The sequence below is a fragment of the Mobula hypostoma genome, chromosome 6 (genome assembly GCF_963921235.1).
Source record: "Mobula hypostoma chromosome 6, sMobHyp1.1, whole genome shotgun sequence".
Classification (NCBI taxonomy): domain Eukaryota; kingdom Metazoa; phylum Chordata; class Chondrichthyes; order Myliobatiformes; family Myliobatidae; genus Mobula; species Mobula hypostoma.
Window position 1 is genome coordinate 33,251,231 of NC_086102.1, and position 12,473 is coordinate 33,263,703.

At 39.8% G+C, this 12,473-nt stretch overlaps 1 protein-coding gene across 2 annotated transcripts in view; it reads right to left on the reverse strand.

Annotated features, from left to right (window-relative positions):
* The window catches only part of dcbld2 (discoidin, CUB and LCCL domain containing 2), a 115,164-nt gene that overhangs the window by 45,303 nt on the left and 57,388 nt on the right, over positions 1-12,473 (reverse strand). For both annotated transcript variants that reach the window (XM_063050526.1, XM_063050525.1), the window contains exon 4: positions 2,766-2,817. In XM_063050526.1, coding sequence (XP_062906596.1) covers positions 2,766-2,817 — 52 coding nt within the window. The remainder of the gene's footprint in view (positions 1-2,765; positions 2,818-12,473) is intronic.

Consider the following 12,473-nt stretch of genomic DNA (forward strand, 5'->3'; position numbering starts at 1 on the left):
GCTGATCCATTTAATTTTTTTCTTCCTGTAAACAGTGATTCATACAAGGTTCAGAGAGTGCTTTACAGTGTGGATACTCAGAACGTAGTTTCCCTCATGAGGAAATGAGCACCTGAGGACATAGGGATTTGGAATAAAGTTTGTCCATTAAGGAGGAATTCCTTCACAGTGTCAGAGTAGGTTAAAGGTTCGGCACAACATCATGGGCCAAGGGGCCTGTACTGTGCTATAATGTTCTATTATGGTTCTTTGGTATTCTCTTCCCAGAGGGTCGTGGATACAGAGTCACTGAACATATTAAAGGATGACACAGACAGACGCTTAGACTGCATGGATTTTGGGAAAGGATAGGAAACTGGAAATCATGATCAATCACTCATGGGCTTTCAAAATGGCAAAGTGTTCGCCTCCTCGAGCTCCTATCTCTTACATACATTGAAATACGCATCCATATTTAACAACTACTCACTGATGTTTTATGTCAAACTATTCCCATCACATTAATAGCAAATGTAATGTACTTGGTAATAGTACACATCCTGACTCAAATTCACTAGAATATGAAATGCAAATACATTTCAATAATGTTACCTTGCATCCAAGCTGGCTAGGTGCACAGCTTCCAAACTGGGTCTGCTGCAGATAATGTTAGCAGGCATATCAAATCTTTCAGAAAAATACACGCTCACCCACTTAATTATATTTGATTATACTCGACCTTTCCCATGCCAATCTACCTACAGCAGATGCATTTGCCCATAAGAGCTAAGGCGGAAGTAACCACGACAGAGTGCTTGCTTGTGGAGACAAAAGTCACGGTGCACATTTTGGACATCTCCATTGTGTTGTGTGACACCATAATTATGCTAAACAGGATAGATTCAAAACAGAACTGGCAGCTCAAAACTGGGCATTCTTCAGGCACTGTGCCCCATCAATTGCATCAGAAATGTACGTCAGCAAAATCTGAAAAGTTATGAATTTCTGCACAAGACATAACTAAAAATGAAATGCCAGCCCAGTGAATACCGAAATGAAGGACCATTTGTGTACCAAACAAGGGGAAAAATGACAGCAGGCAATCTCACAATCATTGGATCATATCAAAATTCTGCTGGCCACATCATGCTATGATGTGTGGAGGACAAAGGAGGCTCCAGGAACATCTCAATCCTCACATTACTGGAGAAACATGGAAGCATTTTGTTTAGCCAGAAATGCCAAACAGATCTTCTACCTCTGCTTCCTGTGAAGGTCCTCACCATCGCAGAAGTCTTCCTCCAGCTAACTGAATAAAATGCACATAATATCAAAAAAATACTCAATACACTACAACCAAGAAGGACAGGGACAGTAACACCCGTAACACTAGAACAGCAACAACTAGAAGATTCGTCTCAAGGTTCATTTCCGTCTGGTCAAGGAATTCGACTTGGATCCAAATACAGGAAATCCCTTTCCAGTACATTAACTAGAAACAAATTGGGGCACTAAAAGAAGGCAGCTCACAGTGACCTTATCAAGGGCATTAGGGCTAAGTGATAAATGCTCCAGTTGCCCACAACTCATTGATCTCAAAAATGAAATTAAATAAAAGCAAAATTTCTGGATATCAATACACAATGATTGCAACCTCTGGGTTTATGGTTCTAATACAACTGGATACTGAACACATAATGATGGTGAACTGAGGACCAAAAGTCCGGTTAGCTTCTCTGCCTGCATGATAGACTCAAATGTAAAAATAACAATATTTTTGCTGTTTTTACTCCGCTTTAGATGTCTAAGTGTGACAGTCAATCCTGCGTGGCCACACTCAAACATGGGCTGGGATCCATTTCAATTATGCATCATGGCAAGTGGATAATTGAAATTAAGATAACTGAATACATTTGGAACAATAAAAAGAAACAGATTTCACTTATGGTGACCACCCGATCGTTACCAATATTCTTTAGGAAAGGGAGTCTGCTATACTCATATATATTCAACAATGAATTGCCTCCTGAAATGGCCAAACAACATTCAGGGGAGTGGCAGAGCAGCAACATTGCTAGTGATACTCAGGTTTTGTCAGTGACTAAATAAAACTTGAAACATTATTGGTTAATACGAAGGAATGCCTGGTGTTAATTTCATCCTCCTCCTTGTGATTAACCCAGTATTTGAACCCTCTCCCTAGACATTAACAGAGGCCACATTTTTCATACATTACATCACTGTTCTCCTCACACTGCCCAGCATAGCAGCTCATCGAACACAGAGGCTGTAAACCTGGAATTATTTAATTACAGCTGTTAGATAATAGAGCAGGCACTATGATAAAACTGGATTCAAATTACGAAGGAAAAGACAGATAGAAATGGAAAGGTTGAGACAACTAAAATAGCAACTAATATTTTATAAGACATAATGTAACACGTGCAGAAAATAAATCTGGAGACACCTGCATAACACTGAAAACCTTGAATGGCCTCTGAGAGAAACAGAACATTTCACCATTTACGTCTACAGATGGGGAAAGGGAAGCAGGAGACACATGGAAATGGAAAAGGCAGATGAGATTGCCCACATGACTGAAAACTCCAAAAGATCTGTTCTGAATTCAATGCAATTCATAAATAATAACTACTACTTTTATTAATATTATGTGGCATATTACAGAAAGCTGAACAAAATAGTCTGCCTTAAAATGTTTGTAGCTTATTTATCTGAATGTAATTCAAAACCAAATCCCTGTAACCATCCACTAAATTAGTCGTTACCTGAATTCAGGCTCTGAGAAATGGCTCCCCTTGTCTAAACAGGTAATTAGATCTGTGGGAATGAAAAAACAGCATTATTAAAAATTAAGCAAGAAATACAAAAATAGTAAAATTACAAAATGAATCTCCAACATTTACCATCAACATTTAAAATAGTGTAACATAATTTTCATACCCACATCACACCTCTGTAGCCTGGACAACAATTGTGGTATCTTAGGAACAAGATACAATCCTATTAATGGAATCCATACAAGTAGGCTTTTAAATATTGATTTCTGCCTTATCTATAATTTAATAACACACTGTTATACAGTAGTTAGAGATTATTAAATCATTGTTGGAGCCAGAGAGATGTTATTGCACAATACCAGTGGCTACATGGAAGATAATCTACGGATATAAATTATATTGCTGTGGATTTTTATACACAGGGAATAAGACGGCTGAAACCGAAGCACGAAATGTAGTTTATTGACAATAATATGGCTATAATATTAGTTTGAGAACTGAAACTACTTGGTTCACCTATTCCCTTCAGTAAAACATTAGCAGATACCACTGTAACACAGAACAGGTACATACTTGCAGCCACGTGTATGATCTTTGCACAACATTGCATGCATTCAAATAAAACCATTCAAACCTAGGTAACATGTCTTAACGACTGGCATCCTATCGCACTCACCTCAGTAATAAGCAAGTGCTTTGAGAGGCTGGCCAAGGATTACACCTGTAGCTGCTACCACCCACACTGGACACCCTATAATTTGCCTACCGACACAACCGATCAATAGACAACACAATAGCCACTGCTCTACACACTGTCCTTACACATCTGGAGAAGAAGGATGCTTATGTGAGAATGCTGTTCCTGGACTATAGTTCAGTATTCAACACCACAATTCCCTTCAGGCTTGACAAGAAGCTCAGAGACCTCGGCCTTCACCCTGCCTTGTGTAGCTGGATCCTGGACTTCCTGTCAGATGGCCGGTAGGTGCTAAGAGTGGGCTCCCTCACCTCTGCCCCTCTGCCCCTCAACACAGGTGCCCTTCAGGGCTTTGTACTAAGCCCCCTCCTTTACTTTCTGTATACCCATGACTGTGTCGCCACCCACAGCTCCAATCTGCTAATTAAATTTGCTGATACTACTACATTGATTTGCCTTATCTTAAATACTAACGAGGCAGCCTACAGATAATAAGTCATCACCCTGACATGGTTGTGTCAAGAAAACAACCTCTTCCCCAATGTTGCAAAAACAAAGGGTTGGTTGTGGTCTACAGGAGGAATGGAGACAGGCTAACTCCCATTGACACCAATGAATCTGGGGTTGAGAGGGTGAATAGCTTTAAGTTCCTTGGCATACACATCACCGAGGATCTCAAATGGTTTGTACATACCAGCTGTGTGGTGAAAAAAGCACAACAGCGCCCCTTTCACCTCAGGTGGTTGAAGAAGTTTGGCATGAGTCCCCAGACCCTAAGCACTTTCTACAGAGGCATGGTTGAGAGCATTCTGACTGGCTACATCACTGCCTGGTATGGGAACTGTACTTCCCTCAATCGCAGGACTCTGCAGAGAGTGGTGCGGACAGCCACCACTCTCTGCAGATGTGAACTTCCCACTACTCAGGACATTTACAGAGACAGGTGTGTAAATAGGGCCGAGTCACCCCAACCACAAACTATTCCAGCTGCTACCATCCAGGAAACAGTATCGCAGCATAAAAGCCAGGAGCAACAGGCTCCGGGACATCAGACTGATTAATTTACACTGACACAATTGTATTTCTATGCTATATTGACTGTCCTGTTGTACATACTGTTCATGTTTCCCAAAATTACTGAAGAATAGTCAATAAGTTTTGCCTTTGACAACTATGTCCATGTCCCTGGAATGACTAAAAAACATTGTGGAGCCACAAACAGCAATCCATTTTGAATAACAGTAAGTTGCTTGTTTGAGCGTACGAGGAATTTCCATGAGTTTTTCCTCCATCATCCCAAAATACAGACAATTACAAAAACAAGATCTGGGTGATTAGATCAAAATAATTTCCCATCACTTCTACAGTCATGGAGTCTTACAGCACAGAATTAGGCATTTTGGTCTATCATATTTATACCAATTATTTTACTCAGTTATTCCTGATATTAACTTTGTAAGGAGGAAGGTTATATTTCCTGTGTTCAGCCTTCCTTCCATATAGAATTAATTTGTGGTATCACGAAATCCATTCAAAGTCACATCAGTTCCTCCACAGTAGCTGCTGGTGCCAAGCCTTCCATGAGCTGTGATGCATTGAAAGGTCATAAAGTGATCTGGGATTCGTTTTGCTGCTTAGTTAAAACAAGATTTTTATGCTGTATGTCTTCCGCTTTACTGAAGATGTAACTTTCTCAAGTTAACCATTTCAAAAATCATACAAAAAGTCAACTTCTTTTTCAGCAATGCTTTTCCTTTTATTATTCATTCAAGGGAATTTTTGGCTAGTCCCAAGCCCAGCTGTGAAAGGAGGTGGGTTGGGCATAGGGCTAACAACTCTATCCCATTGAAACACTGCTACAGAAACGCCAACAGAAGTTCTAGAGACTTCATCCCTGGGAGAGGAAGGATCTTCAAAGATGGGCACAGAGGACGCTGCTGAGCTGCTGTCAATACCCTATGCCCCAGTTGGGGTGATGGGCCAAGAAGAAGAAGAAGAATTCATACAAGGGACATGGGCTTTGCAAGTTGATCTCATTAAAATTGTAACATCAGTGCATGCTTTTTACATAACAAAACAACTCAATGATCATCACCAGGCAGCAACTCTTTTGTTTTTCTCCAAACCAGAACAAACATTTTTCTTCAGGGAATACCACATAATATCCCATTCTCATTGATCGTAACTGAGTCATAATTGAATTGGGAGCCTCATGATAGAGGTACACATGCCTTTAATTATTTGAATGAAGCATTTAACCCCTATTTCACATTGCCCCTAGCCCCATCCAATTCAACAACTGTCAGTCTTGAGAAAGATCAACTATAGTCAATTGTAAACTGATCCAGCAGAGCAACCCTGGCTTACCATCTGCATCTTACAGCTCCAACTAAGCGCTGCAGAAGTAATGTAAGGAAATTGTATGACTACATTTTAGCAATAAAAAATATATACGAATATACATTTAATATGGAATATATATAAAAAGACATTTCTTGGGAGAGTTATTTTAAAGTTGGAGGGCTGGCCAATGATCAAAAGTTTAATTACAAAAAACATCTTTTAAGGAGTTACCTGAAGGTCGAAAAGTTGAGTGATGGTGGAAGAGGAAAGAATTCTAGTGGGTACACCCTCAGCCACTGAAAGCAAAACCATCAAAGGTGGTGCTATTAAAACTAGATACAAAGTAAAGGCCTGAACTGGAATGGTGCAGAAACCATAAGACCATAAGATATAGGAGCAGAAGTAGGCCATTTGGCCCATCAAGTCTGCTCCACCATTCAATCATGGGTTGATCCAATTCTTCCAGTCATCCCCACTTGCCTGCCTTCTCTCTATACCATTTGATGCCCCGGCTAAATCAGGAACATATCTATCTCTGTCTTAAATGCACCCAATGACTTGGCCTCCACAGCCGCACATGGCAACAAATTCCACAGATTTACCACCTTCTGACTAAAGTAATTTCTCCACATCTCTGTTCTAAATGGATGTCCTTCAATCCTGAAGTCTTGAAAAGTTAGAATCTAGAGAAGATCACAGTGGCAGTGCCTGAGGGAAGGACACCCAAGAACTGGAATTCAAGAAGAGAATTTAAAACTCATGGTACCACTTTACTGGGAGCCTATATAGGTCAGTGGGTAGGAAGATGACGAGTTAAAGGGACTGGAAAACAGACATCAACATGGGAACACGAGGAAATCTGCAGAAGCTGGAAATTCAAGCAACACACATCAACGTTGCTGGTGAACACAGCAGGCCAGGCAGCATCTCTAGGAAGAGGTACAGTCGACGTTTCGGGCTGAGACCCTTTGTCTCCTGACAAAGCAACGTTGATGTGTGTTGATCAACATGGGAAGCTGGCCTGGAGCATGTTGGAATGGAAGATGACTGCCTCAAATGTTTCTATGGTAAATGCACTGAGGCAATGGTAGGGTGAGGCAATGTTAGAGGAGGAAGAAAGGTAGTCATCTTGGTGGTATGGTTATAAGATTAGTGCTTTGACACTATCCAATAGGACACCAAGCTGCAATTACTCTGGTTCAGCCACAAATATAGAAGGGGGAGGAATAGAGTAATAGGCTGAAAAATGGCAGATGGAATTTAATGCAGACAAATGTGAGGTGTTGCTCTTTGGGAGGACAAACAAGGACAGACAATGAACAGTAGGGCACTGAGGAGTGTGATAGAATGAAGTGATCTGATCCATAATTCCATAGGAATTGTGCCACAGGTAGATAGGGTTGTTAAGAAAGCAATTGGGACATCGGCCTTCATAAATCATAATACTGAGTACAAGAGTTGGGATGTTATGTTGAAGATGTACAAGACGTTGATAAAGCCAAATTTGGAGTATTGTGTGCAGTTCTAAAGGTGAAGTTCTTCACTCAAAGCGTAGAACATGCTGCCTACAGAAGTAGTGGATGTGGATTTGATAGCAACATTAATGAGATGTTCAGATAGGTACATTGGCAGAAGGGGTATAGAGGGCTATGGGCAAGGTACATTCTTAATATGGTGATGAGACATGGCATGGACCAGATAAGCCAAAGGCCCCGTTTCTGCTGTAGTGTTCTATAACCCTATGAATAGAGTTGGGAGCTGAGGCAATGAACTGAAATTAAAACAGCCACAATAAAGAACATGCAAAATGTCAAATTAGGAAAAGAAAAACAAGTTATTGCTCCTGTTGCACATCTCACTGGTGTACAGCTGACAACTCTGTTCTAAGCTCTGCCACAGAAAGAAATTACCAGGCTGAATAAATTAAATATGTAAGAATGTTTTCGAGGGGTCTTTGAAAACACCCTAAAAATCCTCAGCGATCTCTGACAATTCCTGACCCACGACCACTCAATGGGGAAAATACATTCAGAATTGCACTGAGGACCACCAGTCCATTAATTAAGAGCCCAATGCAAAACACAGAATGCACCATCTTACATAATACCCAAGTGCACGTCTGATGAAACATTCCTGGCCTATTTGTGATTGATTCTCAAAACCTATAGAAATAGAGTTAAAGCAATTCATCCTTGTTTATGAGGACAGCCTAGCAAGAAGAAAGACAGTGACATCATGATTGGTTTTAGAATAGCAACAGCTGTTGACTAAATGCAATACACAGACCTACAGAGAAAAGGAATCCAGTAATAAAATTTCACAAACGCCATCTAACAAATAAAGCAAAACTGACAAGATTTTTCATCCAATAAGTAAATTTTAATGACTGTTCTGCTGTTGTTTATCTGAAAAATTGACAAATGCTGCTCATGCATTTAACTGCACAAAATATTTAGAAAATCCTAACTCCAAATAACAGATATCACATTAAGAACAATATGAAAATGGTTCCTGAAAATTCTGAAAAGGAGCTAAAAATAAACAGAGATGGACTTTGTCACAGCATCACGATGAAAAGGACAGGCAATAAAATAATTAGCCACTCGTGAACGCCCAGTGGAAATATTTCATGCTGTAGCTTGCCACTGGAATACCTCGTCCATTGGATTAGCAGTGGTCCACCCACAGGCTTGAAGAAAAAACAAAGTCACACCATCATAACTGCATGTAAACCTTTGAAAAAAACTTTTGGTATCCTACTTAATATCATTGGCTAGTTTGCCCTCATATTTTATCTTTCCCCTTCTTACAGCTTTTATAGTTGTTGCCTTTTGTTGGATTTTAAAAAGCTTCCCAATCATCCAACTTTCTACTTGCTTTTGCTTCCTTATATGCCCTTTCCTTGTCTTTTATGCAGTCCTTGTCCCTTAAACTTCCCTTGTCAGCCATAGTTGCCTACTCCTGTCATTTGAGAACAATTTCTTCTGTGGTTCATATCTATCCTGTACCTCGTGAAATTTCCACCATCCAGAAACTTTAGCCTTCTCTGTCCTGCCTTCATCCCCGCTAGTATCCTCCTCCAATTCATTGGAGAAGCTCCTCTCTCAGGCCTTTGAGAATCACTGTTCTCAAAATGGATAGCGGTATTTTGAAATCAATTCCTCTGAATAATAACTCAGTAGCTCAACATGGTGATGAAATGAGTGAAGACATTGAGTATCAACTATGCACAGAGCTACAAAAACAGAATTTTGGATACAACTGGATGAGTCAACTGTGTGAGACAATGAGACATTGCTAATGACATATGTATGGTTTATCAAAAATGAAAAAATTAATGAAGAGATTCTCTTGTAAAAAGAGAAAAAACAATATCGATGGAGAATCAATCTCAAAATGTATATTGAGGATAAAAGTACAGTCGGTCCTCCTTATCCGCGGGTTCCGCATGCGCGGACTCAACCAACCACGGTTTCTTGTCATTATTGCCTAAACAATACAGTATAACAACTATTTACATAGCATTTACATTGTATTAGGTACTATAAGTAATCTAGAGATGCTTTAAAGTATAGGCAGTCTTTAAGTTAGATTTGTATGTAAATTGGAACAGGTACATCCGATATTATTTAGCGTCAGTTAGTCAAACGTTTGTCTTAGTATTTTTTTTAGATTAGATTAGATTATGAGGACACTCAGTCCTCGTTTATTGTCATTTAGCAATGCATGCATTAAGAAATGATACAATGTTCCTCCAGTATGATATCACAGAAACACAAAACAGACCAAGACTAAAACTGACAAAAACCACATAATTATAACACATAGTTACAACAGTGCAAAGCAATACCGTAACTTGATAAAGAGCAGACCATGGGCACAGTAAAAAAAAAAGTCTCAAAGTCCCGATAGCCCCATCATCTCATGCAGGCGGTAGAAGGAAGAAAAACTCTCCCTGCCATGAACCTCCAGCATCGCAAACTTGCCGATGCAGCACCCTGGAAGCACCCGACCACAGCCGACTCTGAGTCCATCCGAAAACTTTAAGCCTCTGACCAGCCCTCCGACACCAAGCACCCAGCATCATCTCTGCCGAGCACTTCGATCCCGACCTCAGCTGCCAAGCAACAGGCAAAGCCGAGGATTCGGGGCCTTCCCCTCCGGAGATTCTGGATCGCACAGTAGCAGCGGCAGCAAAACAGGCATTTCAGAAGTTTTACCAGATGTTCCTCTGTGCTTCTCACATCCGTCTCCATCAAATCAGGATTGTGCACGGCATCCTACTTGACAGATTACAGATATTCATTCTGGAGTGGCTGCTGCGCGCTGCGTCGCGCCGCCATCTTCTCTCATTCTAATATATATTTTACCTTTCTATGCATATAAAACACTTAAGAAACATACGTATTTCAATAATTAAACCACTGAGTTGCTTAGTAATAATTGTAGCTTTCATCAGGGTAGGGCCTTTCACATGCTCCATTATTCTCACTTTATCCTTTCAAATTGTTCCGATCGTTGACCGACTGTAGCCTAACCTTTTCCAATGAATGATGGCGTTTCACCTCTTTCTAACCGCTTTATTATTTCCACTTTATTTTCAATTGTGATCGTTTTCCGTCAACAGAACTGAAACACTACGGATTCAGCAGTAGCTCCCCTGCGTCCTAAAGTCCACCGCACTGGAACAGGTTAAATAAAGTCCAGAGCTCTCCTGGGTCCTAAAGTCTACCTGCACTGAGACAGGTTAATTAAGGGACTTGAGCATCCGCGTTTCTTGGTATCCGCAGGGGGTCCCAGAACCAATCCCCCGCGGATAAGGAGGGCCGATTGTATTCCAATTAGGGACATAATTTCTTGTGCAACAGATAGAGCACTATATATGACAGGTCAACATGCTAGTTTAGTGGCATTTATGAAAAAAGGAATTCCAAATCTATTTGGAATCTCTTTTTTTAATTCATTGTCGCAGCCAAAAACCTCTGCCAGCTACATTTTTCAAGCATGACTCTTGTAATATCTGCTATCAACAAAATTAAAGCTCATCCATTAAATAGCAGAGTATTTCACCAGTTATGCCAAGATAATGATGAAGAGTTTGAACACCTGCTTCTTCATTCTGAAGTGCATTGCCTGTCTAAAGACTGCTGCTTAAAACATTTCTTTGATCTTTTTGAAAGTGTGGTTGGATTTTTGCTCAAGTCAACAAGAGCTTGCAAAACAAGACTGAACTTCTAAAGGGAGAATCAGATTCAGGTTTATTATCACTGCATGTGTCGTGAAATTTGTTAACTTAGCAGCAGCAGTAGTTCAAAGCAATACATAATATAGAAGAAAAAATAGTATGTAAATCAATTACAGTATACGTATATTGAATAGATTAAAAATCGTGCAAAAAATGGAAATAATATATTAAAAAAGTGAGGTAGTGTTCACAGGTTCAATGTCCATTTAGGAATTGAGAGATTTCCTGGTGGTGGTTGATGCAGTAACAGCAATCTGCCATTGCTCCAACTCTAATTACCTTACTATTTCCAACCTGTCTTGAAACTTCTTTTTTAAGTGTGATATTCTTTCATTATGGATATAAGGAGGGCCAGAGGTACTAAAAAGGATGATTCCCCTGCTTCATTAGATTCTATTATGGATTTGCTGCAAAGTCATACACGAGAAGCCTCTGAGAAGTTTCAACAAATCAGCTCTGAATTTAAACAAACAGATGATAAACTGGATTCGATTCAACAAACTCTAAATGAATATGATATGCGTATAAAAAATAATGAAGAAATTTTGTCGTCTCTGGAAACGGAAGTGGATGAATTGCAGAAGCTTTGCGAAAAGCAATCAAAGTCCAACAGAAAGTTAAGACAGAAGATTATCAACCTAGAAAATAGAAGTAGAAGAAACAATCTACGGGTTCTGGGTCTCGAAGAATTTATCGAAAGTAATCATCCTATGGAGTTTTTTGCAAATTTTTTGCAAGAGTTATTTCTGGAGATTTTGACGTCCGTGCCTATGATCGATTGTGTTCACAGATCTCCTGCGTTTAGATCTGCTAAAGGTCAGAGACCAAGATCAGTAATAACCTGTTTTCAGGAATTTAAAACAAAAGAACTCTTAATTCGCGAATCTCATCGAAGAGGCATGATTGATTATAATGGTCGCAAGATTAGAATTGAAGATTATTCGTCTGAGGTTGTGCAGGAACGTGTTAAGTTCAAAGAAGTTATGTCCGAGCTTTTTAATAAGGGTTTCAAGCCTTCCCTTCGCTACCCAGCCCGACTCAAAATCACACTTACAGATGGCTCTTTCGAATGGTTCCACTCAACTGTTGAAGCACAAAGGTTTTTAAAATCCAAAGTCTAAATCCGAAGGCTAGCTGTTTATTTTCTCCTTAGATGAAGACACAAGATTAAATGAGGAACTTTTAATTTGCAAATCCTGTCGAAGGAGCATGAATGGTTATAGGGTGGAATATTAAGATTCTTGAAGATTATTCGATTGAAGTTATGTAGGAACATGACAAGTCTAAACAAGCTTTGGTGGAATTTTTTTAATAAGGGTTTTAACCCATCCCTTGGCTACCCAGTTTGACTGAGAATCTCATTAAAAAATGGATCCTTCGAATGGTTTTGTTTGAATGCTGAAGCACAAAG